We start from the raw sequence: 12,540 nt of genomic DNA, 5'->3' as shown, positions 1-12,540 counted from the left end.
GATAACATCGGTACCCCCAATATTCAATGTTGAATGTTAACCCGACTGGAGCGGCGCGTACTATCAATGATTGATAAATACTATGTACATTGTACATACTAATGTAAAGGTCCCCTCCCCGGCAAATCTGTCAACGTCCAACATCCACGTTCGTTCATTTTGCATCATCCCAAAATCCAGTGTCTCTCGTGACCTCTTAAAAACACAAAATTTAGTTGACAAAGTCTTCTATTACACTATTATTTTCAACTTCAAAACCACCTTGTTGACCCGATAAATTCTGTTTGGTTCAGTTTAGTTCAATTCAATTCCATTCACACATTACATTACCGACCAAACGCAATCACATCACTCACATTCACGCTGTAAACAATTTCCTTTTGCGGACATTCGACTCGCCCTAATCTCATATTGGGTGGGCATAATCGACCCCCTTCCATCGAACCTCGAGCCTCGAACCTCGAACCCAGAACCCAGAACATCGAACGTCTTAACCTCTAGAAACGCGACTTTTCTTCGAATCAAGGGACCCTCTCTCGGACTACACCTACTTACCCGTATACTTCCTTATACTTCCTTATCCATTCTACATACGTCTGGCTAGCCACATAGTGTAGCCCGGCGGCTAACTTGAAATTGAACCAACCATTCCGCGGCTTGTCGCCTCTTCAATCGTTTACTCAATTACTTCATCTCCTCTAGTAATCGCTAGGTCTTCAGCAGCTCACTGGTCTTTCTTTTTCTTTCCAAGACCTTCACAATTTTAAACCAGCGACCCCATACCCTGTCTGAAATCTACCTCCGACCAACCAACAGGCAGTCGGTGTTCTTCCCCAGCCCACAAGCCATGGGCATCATCATCTCGTAATTGATTAATATCCAAGCATCATGGAATTCAAAAAAATCACGGCAGCTTCTAGGGATTCTGCCACCTTTCACAATGAGGATACGACCACGAACAATACATTCGAGTCTCACTCTCAGAGTCTTCATCTTCCGAGAGAACCTTACCTACAAAGAGACATGTCGGCTGACCGAGACGAAGATGAAGATGAAGATGAAGGTACCGCCACCGTCGAACTAGCTGCCATCATGACCACCACATCGACACCCGTCACGCCTGGTCCTGCAAGTCCACCTCTAGAACAGCCCAAGTCTACCGATTTCGTCCCCCCTACACGCCCCAGCAGTACTCCATTCCCCAATGCCCAACAAGGCCAAACCGATATTCGTTGTTTGACATGTCAGCCAGACTGTGTGGGTTCCGATGATTGTATGGTCACAAGTCCCGTTTCTGCGCCGGCAGTTGTCGAGCAGAATCCAGTTTTGACCTTGGCTCAGTTGCCTGCGGAAATTCATGAATGCATTCTCGACCACATATTTGGGTATCGAGTCTCAACCACATCACCAAGCTCCCTCAACATTCCAAGTGTCAACGCCCGTAGTTGGAGTACCGCACTGCGACATTCACGAAGAAAGGAACTATCAAACTTGGCCCTCGTCTGCCCTTTGTGGAGGGATCTGATTCAGCAACGACTGTATCGGCATATCAAACTAAAAGCAACTGTATTTTGCAGCAACGATGTCATAGCCTTCTTCGTGCGCCATCCCCATCTTCGAACGTATGTGAAGCATATCGAGATCTGGTTCCCAGTATTCCAACCCAAGTTTCACCCAACCACCGTCGGGGATACTTCGCTTGCTCTCCCAACAGTTTCTCCAGAGGGAATCGCCAGTGCAACCTACGCGCTTCCAACAGACAACTCGACGCTTGAGGAGGTATTCTATCTGGTGAGCACGGAATTTTCCGAGGCACGGGTCATGACGCTTGAGGGTGGGGAGAGGAAAAAGGCACCACGAGTAAAATTCAACTTGCCTGGGCCAACGTGGATTACTCGAGACTTACCCGAGATCCCCTCCATTCGAACACTTATCGTGAAAGGACAGTGGAATATTATTCGGCAGCCGAAGGATTGGGAAGTCATATCACGCGCGTTGCCAAACCTGGAGGAGTGGCATGGCACTTATGCTAAGCCGAAATCTAAAAGCTATCTTAGTATGGCGAGCACACTTGAGTGTCTTGACCCAAAGATCACTAGTCTCAATCTCTGCCTTGAGTGCGACTATCGCAGAGAGTCGGCATGCCCGCCTTACTATCTTAAGGTCTGTGAGCAGCTTCATTGGTGCGAGAAAATGGCCAAGGCTGCAAGTAATCTAGAGCATATCTCGTATACTGGACGTGTTTGCCATAGATTTTTCGATGTGCTTGCCAAGTATTCTAATCCTCGCACTACCCGGCTTAAAACTATTGATCTCACCGTCAAGAACTGCTGCCGGCAGAATGTCCAGTGGAATGAATCGGGTTCGGGCATCACTGATATGCACTTCATTGCGGCTTTTGAGCAACTCGTGCTAGGCGGTATTCGAGCCTTGGAGCGCTTGAAATCCGTAGAACTACTACGTATCCGATACGTTGATCTAGGTATGTATCGCCATTTTCCCCTCCATATCCCAAAATGCATTTAGCTAATTGTCTGGGCAAGACTCACCTGTCCCGCCCCTTAACCCATACTTCATGGTTAGAGACGGTTGGTGCTCTGGAGTATGGAGTGACGAAATCGTAGCAGAGATTAATCGAGTACGGCCTGACATCTGCTTCGAGAAGATGGTAGATAGCTTCGGCGAAGTCGGCTATAACAAGGAAGGTCGGTTGGTTATTAACCCTGATTTTCCGAAATCACGAGTGCTCTCTCTCAAGCTGGCAAACTATGCCATGCTTTCGAGTGGTATTACTATCATGTGAAGCCCGAACGCCAAACACATACCGCAAACAATTTATGCATGACAATCATCATGATCGATCGATACAAGAAACAGAAAGAATTTCCTTACCGGCATGGTCAATAAAACCTGTAGTGCCAATCTATTCAGCATAGGGGGGTGGGAGTGGTAGGCAGTTGATGTCTAGAAGAAGGATTGTCTATGCGGAGTTCACACGGGAATTAGAGCTTGAGGGATCGCGTGAGAGGCATGCTTTTTTTATGTGCTTATAGACAAGCATGGAAAGGGGGGAGGGGAGGGGAGGTGCTTGATTTGCAGGTTCATGCGCTGGAGAGGGAAAACAGGATTGACTCTCAGGAGGCGAATAATACCCACTGCATTGCCTGCTTTTATTTAATGGGCGTATCGAGTCTTCATGGCCGTTATTGATGGTGGTGGCTGGTGGCGGTAATCTGGCCTCATGGACAAACGTGTACATAACATACCTCTATACTTGCGCGAGAGTAATTCACTTCTAAGCAACGCATTGCTTTCTAAATTCATTATGTGAGGTTCCGTAGGCTTAAGAGGAAACTTCGGGGCTCATTAAGAAGCAAGCTCTTCAAGGTCCGTCTTCTTGCTCATATTTATCTATTTGCAAGGGTTTTTTATCAGGCGAAGAGTCTAGGTCTCCTATCAAATGCTACTATTACCACTGCCCCCCCCCCCCCCCCCCCCTTCCCCTCCCTCTCACACACACATACACACATACACACACACATATATATAGTTATCCAACTCAAAACGCAACTCGTTTCATCTCATACCCAGGCCTCTCTATCCAGGTCCTCGACGATGACCCCTAGGATCCAACAGTTGACCAAGAAGAATGCTAGCGATGATGTCCACAGACCCGAGACGAACGTGCTTAGACCGAGAAATTCAAGATTGTAGGCTTGCTGCAGCCACCGTCCCTGTGTTGCAACCCAGAGTGCGAGGGTCGACAGACCGAGACCCGGTCGGCGGAGGAGTGAGGAGTGAGGTAGGTACAGAGGCAAGAAGACCATGTACCAGAGAAAGTACTAGATGCATATTGTTAGATGATATATCACGCTTGAACAATGCCAATTATGGGGTAGTTTTTATCTCTACTAAACACAGTCTAGTCGAGGGATTGGGGGAGGGAAAAGAAGAAAAAGGGGAAAGAGGGGAAAGGAGAGGATATCTTACCTGGCTTGTGCAAACTTTGTTAAAGGTCACAAAAGCAAACGTCTGTGCGAGCATGGTAGCTGGTAGGTCCTTCTTTGCACCCACAAAGGGTATAAGAACCGTCGATAATAAGAGCTGCGGTAGAAAGGCTACAGATTCGACCTTGAGGGACGAGGAGCTCGGATGTGCCGACCTAAGATACAGCAAAATGTTGTAGGGGCTGAAGTTGTGACGATGGTCGATGCGGGTGACATGGTGGAAGAAGGTATTTGTCAAGAACGGCATGCCGTAAAGGGCGTACATGATGAGGTTCAAGGCCAAGAACGTGGCTAGGCTGACAAGGGCAAGGGTGATGCGAGCAGGTGTCATGAATGCCACAACCTGGTCCAGAGCACCCGTGGGTGGCGCGGGCTCCCGAATGACTTGACTGCTCCTTCGCCGCTGGCTCTTGGCCCTCACCGTTCTGCTCATCTGCTCCGCATCCATCCACCATATGATCGCGGGGGCGTAGATGAAGGGATAGATCTTGAAGTGGACACCAAGTCCCAACAGTAGGCCGGCGAGCGTAACCCTCCGCTCGAGCACGGCCCACAGTAGTCCCATGACCAGCACGCCTAGCAGTCCCTCCGAACTACCCCTCGTGCTGATCGTTGCGACCATGGGATTGAGCAGCCATATGCTCGCATACTTGCACGCCCGCTCCGTGGACATGCGCACGTGGGGGCCCTCCAGCACGAGGATGATGAGGTAGCCGGCCAGGAGATCGGCGGCAGCAAACAGGACCTTGCCGAAGGAGAACCAAAAGGTGCCGGGCCAGGTGGTCGGGTACAGGAGCCAGGCGAGCAGGGGCGTGTAGCGATAGGTCTCGCGCGTGTACGGCGAGGCGGAGGCGGAGGAGAAGGTGAAGCGCGCGGCATCAGTGAACACGAGATAGTCGATGTCCGTGTACTTGAGAGGCGAGTTAGCGTCCTGCCATAGGCCGTACACGAGCATGACGACGCGTAGGATGCTCGCTAGGGCGAACAGCGGGAAGGGCCGCGAGACAAGCTTCTTTACTTGAGAGGCCATGGTTGTTTATTTCCTTGTTCTCTTCCCCCCTTGTCTGTGATGTTTCTTTTTCTTGTTCCTTTTCCTATGTATTAGATAACCTTAGGTAGGTACCTAAATGCGATTTGTCCCTTGGGCTTCAAGAATTGAGATATGTATATGAGTGAGTGGCCAGCACTGTAATGGAATGGATTGAATGAAAGTTTCTCGTGGTCAAAATCAAATTGTTTTGTTTTGTAATGAGAGCCTCATCAGATGGTCATTCACCAACATGATTCACACCTATATTTGAGGCTCTAGCATGAAGAGTATGATGATGTGTTGAGATTACTTGTGGTAAATAATATCGTTGATGTATTATTATGTAGTTAGGTACTTGGTACTACTACATATGTAGGTATTATATGGCGACAAGTAATGCGCGTGACCGTGATGGATACCTACCTAGGTAGGTACCGAGTACGTAGCTACCTAACCTAGGTATGTACGTACAACTATTATGTCAACTAAGCTCAAACTTAAAGTTTCATTGTTTGTACAAGTCACTCGGGTCATCTGCGGCTAAAATGACTAGTGCCAGCCTTATGTGCATACCTAGAGTACCTAACCTAGTTAAGACTGAAGTAGTACGGCGTACGGGCGTAGTAAGCAGTAACATCATGATTGAACCTAACGTTAGGTCCTCATCATTATTAAATAGTTAGTACTAAAAGCATTAAATCTCAAACAAACAACAAACTGTTATAACCCTCATAATCTTAATCTAAACATGTCTGGGGTTCGTATCTCGCAACCTCAAAGTCGTGGGATGGGTGGCGGCATTAAAAGAGACTACCAAGGGAAGGAGAAGACGATGGATACCAAGCCGATTAAGGATGCGCCCCGTAATGCATATACTTCCATGTTTGAATCTTTTCGTGATGAGTTAGATGAGCACCATGATCGCCGCATGAGAATTGGGAAAGTCTCAAGAGATGTTACCGCTCTCAGTAAGAAGATGTGAGTAGACACATGCCTACCTACCTACCTACCTACCTACCTAACTTATCTCAGCTCAGTATGATTAACTGACATTCTACAGCATCTTTTCACTTCAACGGTAACTGCAACAGCAAGACAACCCTTCTAATTGCTTTCGCTCATACGCAATTTGTAGGGTCCGCAGGTTGAACCAGCCAATTCCTCCTCATATTCAAACTGAGATCGATGAACGAATAAAGGAGATCGCTGGCCACTTGGTTACCATTGAGGCAGATGTCACGGGAATGAATCGATATCGTTACCAACTCATCTGTCTGGAGGAATTCGTCGAGGCCGTCTCATTCCTTCATTACCTCCGGTATCAACAGCTCATCACGCCCTCACAGGCCGAAGAAGCTCTGCCTGCCAACATATCACTCACACCTCCGGATTATGTATTTGGCATATTCGATCTCACTGGAGAAATAATGCGCTTCGCGACTGCCGTCACTGCATTGAGTGGGAGTATGCCAGGACGAACCACTGACGACACTATCAACCGCACCATTCTTACTGACATGCAAGATATCAGCTCTATGCTGCAGATCTGCCCGACCGTCGGCGGGAAACCGGGTACGTATGCTAAGAAGTTGAGTATCATGATCGAGCAGGTCCTCAAGGTGGAACGCCTCGGGTACGGTATTACCGTTCGAGGCAACGAGCGACCAAAGGGCTGGATGCCGGATATGAATGAGTCCGGAGGGGATAGAGATCGTGAGGATGTGTCCATGGACTGAGATGTACACGGCAAACCCTTATCTCTTCGTTAAAGATCTGTACTACTAGTACTCTATACTTTACCCGAGCAGGTTAGTATTGCAGATAGTCACTTTAGATAATATCACTGGGATATTCATTCTCCTGCCATGTAGTCATGTTCTTCGATATTTATAACTATGGGGCCGGTCAAGTCCAGACCCTGAATTCTCAACATCCTTGGCATGGTGTTTTCCCAATGGAAATTACAGCATAGGTATGATACGATGGTCGATAGGCAATAATAAGCCAGGACATCAAAGTAACAGACACCCTGACGAAGGGCTTCGTCCGTTTTAGGTAGGTATGTATAGTGAAACTTGACGTGTTACCGGCTCCCGCCCACCGGTGTAACCATAACCATAACCAGCAGTTATCTACTATATAGTAGATGAGCGTGTACAACATTGAAGCTTTAATCCATCGGACGCACAGTCACCAAGTTGATATTGGTGGTTTGCTTCAGCTGCAGCTAGGTAGCATATGGATTGCAATTGAGATACCACCAATTTCCACGGGGTCTCGGATACATGCCTACGCATCCCAATATATAAGGACAATACATGTAGGTGGCGCAGGAGGTCAGTGTCAGCTGAGGGTTTGACGTGTAGATTACTTACATATTACTTGCCTATCTATTCTACGATTTGTTCCACGGGGGCTGTTCGCGTCCCATGTGGCGTACCAATAATAAGAAGCAATACTATAAAGCCGGGCTCCCCTGACAATGTTCGTAGATCGTTAGATGCTGTGATACACTCGTCGTGGGCGACAACCCGAGGGAACCTTGCGTATACGATTATTGAAGCTAGAAGGCTTCGTATACAAAAGGCGACATTCCATACATATGGAAGTAACCCCCCCCTGAAATATAGGTATGTATAGGTACCTATATATCGATCTACCTTAGGGTACAATTACCCCTGAGCGCATTAAGGTTAGGCAAGTTAGCTGATATCGATTCAGGGTGTAAAATGTAGTTATCAAGACTTCCATCCGGCTGAATTTTATAAGTCTGCGGTGTAGTCCGATATAAAATGTTGCCGTGCTTGCCGGACCAGTACTGTACTTAGTAAATGAAGACTACGAGCTTTGATAAGAAAGGCGACCGACCTCACCAGCTTGCCTGGCAGGGATGACCAAGCCTTATACTCTACTTAAATAGTTGGATGTGACTCTGCAATACCCCGATATTGCATTAACCAGGAAGTGATTATAAAAATAAATGCCGTTGAGTCGTTGACCTATGTGCTACATAACTTACTAAGTGCTTGTACGCATTACCTACCTAGGTACCATTAGTTAAATCGAGATAAGTCAGCAATGTCAAAGAAAAAAGAGAAATACACCCAAACAATATTGAACCTCAAAATTATCACGGCAGAGCTCGGCAAAGTAGCACATGCCAATTTTCAATGACGTGTTTCCCTCAGCTTCCTCAGCTCCGCGAGACTGTGGGGTATTAGGATCTGGGGTAAGTAAGGCAAAAGCTGTTGCCAAGCACCAAAGATTAACCATGTACGGCAAGTGCCAGGGCGCGGCATTCATGGCAAGGCTAGCTTAGGGTGATCTTTAGGTTAGTTTTCTCAAACCTCATGGCATGCCAGTCGCTCGAAAGGAACGTCCCAAAAAGTCAAGTGACTCCAATAGTATGAATCTTTGAGAAGTCTTGGGGGTAGTTAACTAATAGGACTTTTTTTTTTTGGAGATAACGGATAACGGAATTGATGAATTTGAAAGATGAGGGGAAAAACTTGGCTCTTCTCCACTCTTGTGGGGGAAGGGGTCCAGGTTGTTAGTGTGCTATGCAATTCCATGATTTATATATGCATACTAGGCTAGTTATGTAGGTATGTATCATACACGTCTTGCACATCTACTATGTACCTAGTAATGTATCTAAGGTTAGTGTAGTTCATCCATTCTTTGATCAATGGATTTCTGTTTTCTCTTATTTTTATACTAATAGAGTGATTGTCATTCTGAGGGTGCGGAATCTCTGCGCATAAAAGAGGGGAAAAGATCTCATACTCCACAAATATCTATAACCTTGGGTTAACAGATCTTGTTGTTCGTGGTATTACAGTAAGTCATGGATCTTTGAGCGGCCGTAGTTACGATGATATCGAAATAACAATTTGGAGAACAATAACTATTTGGTATTGTACAGTGATATGTTGTGCTGACTCAGGAAGATAATACTCAGTCTAGCCAATCATAAGCCACATACCTAGTATATCGAATAGTGTATGCATGCGGTATGCCGTTTAGCTAGGACCAACAAACTGTGCTGTGCGATAGAATCGTCTTACTTTAGAAGTCCCGTCCGAAGAGAGAGGTATACTGTGCTACATAAATAGTACTAATTTACCAAAGGTATGTATCACATCCGCTCAAATACTACGTCGAACCAACGCTTCTTCGATGAGCTATACAAATTATACAATATTATTGTGCTTTTTACTTTTAAGACACATTTTGCGGCTCATCCCGACCACCGGTAACTTTTCTACTGCGCTGTTACCACACTTGTTGGTTGCATGGAGCATGGAGTCGTACCACGCAAGCCCCCCCCCCCTTTTCATTTTTGTTTTTCATCGAGTCGGAATCACCTATCATCTGCTTACTAGAGGTGCAAGATACATTTCTCGATTTATATTGGCCAAAGCTATCTCATCTCACCCTTATTGAGAACGTTTGCCATGCGATAACAAATAGTAAAATAATAGGTAAGCAACTACTTACCTAGTACCTACCTAGGTACTCAACATATACATACCTGATAGGCCAGTCAAGTTTACCCTTTCTCACAGATTACCTACCTTACCGATATCCAAATGAAACTTGATACAGAGCATGTAAAGTAGCGTGTAAGCTCGAATCGGTGTCGTATCCTGGACTCCTGGACTCCTGGAAGCTCGTCCCTTTTCTCCGGTGTGGCAGGGAAATGCTAGGAGGGGGTGGTGGTACACCAGGATGATGCCTTCCGGTACATAAGCTAAGCTTCGTTATGGTGCTACATAGTACATACCTAGTAGACATGTGTGTACTAAAACATGTACGTCGTTAAAGTCGTGTAAGGCGATGTCCAATTCAAACCATTCATCCGGGTCTGCTGGACCCTAGTTTCGTATAGGTAGTTGGTCAACAGGTCACCTTTGCTTCTTTGATGCGCTTCTAAAATGGGTTTCTAGAATGTTGAATTCCGTTCAACGGGCCAAGCCACTTGATTCAAGCGTGTCTAGTGTAGTACATGTAGGTAAAGTAGGCCACATATATACACACTAGGAACGGACGGTACTGCAAACAGTTAGGGGAATATTACACATGTCCCGGCGAAGCGGAAAGAATGTAGTGTGTATTTTAGCCGCATATCACCTTGGCTGGTGGGTTATTACGTATTAAGTTGGATTCTTTTTCTTTTGATTTTTCGTCGGTTTGTATTACACAGCTACAAACGAAGTGGTTGGGGAGAGGATTGGGACTCGGAGAGAGGAGTCGGAGAAAAGATCCTGCAGAGTAAGTACCAAGAGATGACTTTTAATGCTCTTTGGCTGCGTTACGTGATGCAATATGTCGGGGTAAGGTACTAGGTATCCTAGGTAGGCACCCTAGATACTCTCAACACAAAACACATAACCACTTAGGTACTTACCCCGGAGAATAGACCAAATGGTGATGGCGTATTGGATGAAAAATAAGAAACCAAGCTAAGCCAAGCTAAGCCAAGCTATGCCTATTGATTGGGAGAGTGGATTTTTCTCTCTCCCCCCCTTCAAAGGTCCTTTTCCGCTTGTTGGCCTACAGGGGATATGCAAGGTAGACATACTGTACAAGGTGGTTGACAAGGGTATGACAGGGGATATAGCAGGGATAAGAGATATAGCGCGTACGGGGTAGTGGAGTTACCAAAAAGCCTTAAGGTACTTGTAACTACATATGTATTGTACAGACTCTACAGAGAGAGCTGTAGCCTGTAGCTGTCTAACTACCTAGTACATAGCTGTGTATTACCGTTTACGGGAAGTTGGGAGCATGTCGTTAGTTACCTCTTTAATGCTAGTACAGTTGTAGTATAACTATTAACTACACTTAGCAGACTATTCGATGTAACTATAATTTCCCCAGTCCACCCCGTTTTCTTTCCCACCCCCCCCAGATATTTCCCCATTGACTACTAACCCTACCAACCTATCTACTTCTCATAAACAGAGCTCTCATATTCCCATATTTAAGGCACTGGCCTTTCCACTGCTGCCCCCAAATTCGATCCGGGGTTTCTGTCTCTCCCTCTTTTTTTGCTTTTCCCCTAGTCGCGGATAGCAGAAGAATTCAGCTCCAGCTACTGGTCCATTGGATATCTAACTTCCCTTCACGATGGCTTCCACCGAACCCCAAACGACCGCACCACCAGTTGCCGACTCCGAGAAGGGCGTCAGCACTGGTGCTAACAACCTCAACGGCGCTTCTACCACTCAACGGTACGACTATGGTGGTAATCCTCTATACCACGCGCACGCTGGCCCTGATGCTCGACTCCCTGCCTTTGGCGGGGAGTTCCAACCGGGGCTGTATAAGCCCATCGAGCACCGCAAGTTCGCCAATCCCGCGCCTCTCGGTCTCTCGGCTTTCGCCCTGACCACCTTTGTGCTATCTCTCGTCAACTGTGGCGCCCGAGACATTACTACCCCGAATATTGCCTTGTCTCTGGCCTTTGGATACGGCGGTCTCGTGCAACTCTTGGCTGGCATGTGGTAAGTACAACCTACCTGACTTAAGAATTCATTGTTCAAAGAACAAAAAAAAATTGGCATTTTGGCAGTTCCGTATTAGCCGGTTTTCATAATTACATCTGCTAACTATGGAATTTTTCTGTTACAAAGGGAGATGGCTGTTGGCAACACCTTTGGTGCTACTGCTCTGTCCTCATACGGCGGCTTCTGGATCTCCTACGCCATCATCCTAACTCCGGGCTTCAATGTCCTCGGCGACACGGAGGAGGTTAGTGGCGCCGCTGGTGTAGCGTCCGTGCTTGGTTTCTTCCTCACGGGCTGGTTCATCTTCACCTTCCTCCTGCTCCTGTGCACGCTACGATCGACTGTCATGTTCTTCACCCTGTTCCTCACCCTCGACCTGGCCTTCCTCATGTTGGCTTGCGGTGAATTTGCCAAGTCCAATGGCGCTGCTACCGCTGCCGTTAAACTTACGCAAGCCGGTGGTGGCTTTGGTTTGATTGCCGCTTTCTTGGCATGGTACAACGCCTTTGCCGGTATTGCCGACTCTAGGTATGTCCCTTGCTCATCGTGTATCTTTTGGCGAATATCAGCTAACCTCCCTTTAGCAACTCGTTCTTCATCATTCCCGTCTTCCACTTCCCATGGTCTGAGAAGGGTCGCCAGGAGCGTCAGAAGACCGAACGTGAGACTGTTTAAGTCAGTACCCCATCGGAGAGCTCGTCGCAGCTTCGTGTGGCTTTTTGTGTGTTTTAGTATCTGAAATTGGAGTGGGAACAGGTCACGGCAGTGGGCCGTCCGGCATTCTTTTTCGGGAAGCGGGGAGGGTTATGATACCAAATCTACTTATTTAATCATTATGCGACGCAGATACAGAAAATGAAATGCGGATGGATAATATCTATCCACCTGGAGGCAAGGTCGAATGATGGGATGGATATAAATGTGTAAAGATGATGAAAGGGAGGTGAATACCAATCGTTCCACACATATCTGTCATGTTGATACCTACTAT

The 12,540-nt window shown here is 46.8% G+C and overlaps 5 protein-coding genes across 5 annotated transcripts; 3 read left to right on the top strand and 2 right to left on the bottom strand.

The window, feature by feature from the left end:
- The first annotated feature begins 583 nt into the window (after nt 1–583).
- On the top strand, nt 584–2,903 carry GGS25DRAFT_455199 (uncharacterized protein). The gene is made up of 2 exons (XM_049258884.1): nt 584–2,482; nt 2,544–2,903. Exons 1-2 carry the CDS (start codon nt 889–891, stop codon nt 2,801–2,803), a joined length of 1,854 nt encoding a protein of 617 aa, XP_049113205.1. The 5' UTR covers nt 584–888; the 3' UTR covers nt 2,804–2,903.
- A 599-nt stretch (nt 2,904–3,502) lies between these two features.
- Nucleotides 3,503–5,437, bottom strand: GGS25DRAFT_507687 (glycosyltransferase family 50 protein). The gene is made up of 2 exons (XM_049262409.1): nt 3,991–5,437; nt 3,503–3,842 (listed from the first exon to the last, which is right to left on the bottom strand). Exons 1-2 carry the CDS (start codon nt 5,035–5,037, stop codon nt 3,582–3,584), a joined length of 1,308 nt encoding a protein of 435 aa, XP_049113204.1. The 5' UTR covers nt 5,038–5,437; the 3' UTR covers nt 3,503–3,581.
- Nucleotides 5,438–5,660: 223 nt separating this feature from the next.
- Nucleotides 5,661–6,902, top strand: GGS25DRAFT_507685 (Translin). The gene is made up of 3 exons (XM_049262408.1): nt 5,661–6,015; nt 6,098–6,115; nt 6,173–6,902. Exons 1-3 carry the CDS (start codon nt 5,786–5,788, stop codon nt 6,771–6,773), a joined length of 849 nt encoding a protein of 282 aa, XP_049113203.1. The 5' UTR covers nt 5,661–5,785; the 3' UTR covers nt 6,774–6,902.
- A 1,153-nt stretch (nt 6,903–8,055) lies between these two features.
- GGS25DRAFT_507683 (uncharacterized protein) lies at nt 8,056–8,521 on the bottom strand. Its single transcript, XM_049262407.1, has one exon. The coding sequence runs from the start codon at nt 8,338–8,340 to the stop codon at nt 8,119–8,121; it is 222 nt and encodes a 73-aa protein (XP_049113202.1). The 5' UTR covers nt 8,341–8,521; the 3' UTR covers nt 8,056–8,118.
- A 2,499-nt stretch (nt 8,522–11,020) lies between these two features.
- GGS25DRAFT_454937 (GPR1/FUN34/yaaH family-domain-containing protein) lies at nt 11,021–12,487 on the top strand. The gene is made up of 3 exons (XM_049258882.1): nt 11,021–11,546; nt 11,676–12,077; nt 12,134–12,487. Exons 1-3 carry the CDS (start codon nt 11,170–11,172, stop codon nt 12,222–12,224), a joined length of 870 nt encoding a protein of 289 aa, XP_049113201.1. The 5' UTR covers nt 11,021–11,169; the 3' UTR covers nt 12,225–12,487.
- The last annotated feature ends 53 nt before the right edge of the window (nt 12,488–12,540 follow it).

Source organism: Hypoxylon fragiforme (assembly GCF_022984875.1).
Source record: "Hypoxylon fragiforme strain CBS 206.31 chromosome Unknown GGS25scaffold_9, whole genome shotgun sequence".
NCBI lineage: Eukaryota > Fungi > Ascomycota > Sordariomycetes > Xylariales > Hypoxylaceae > Hypoxylon > Hypoxylon fragiforme.
Note: the sequence above shows the minus strand (reverse complement) of the source record. Positions and strands in the feature narration are given on the sequence as shown.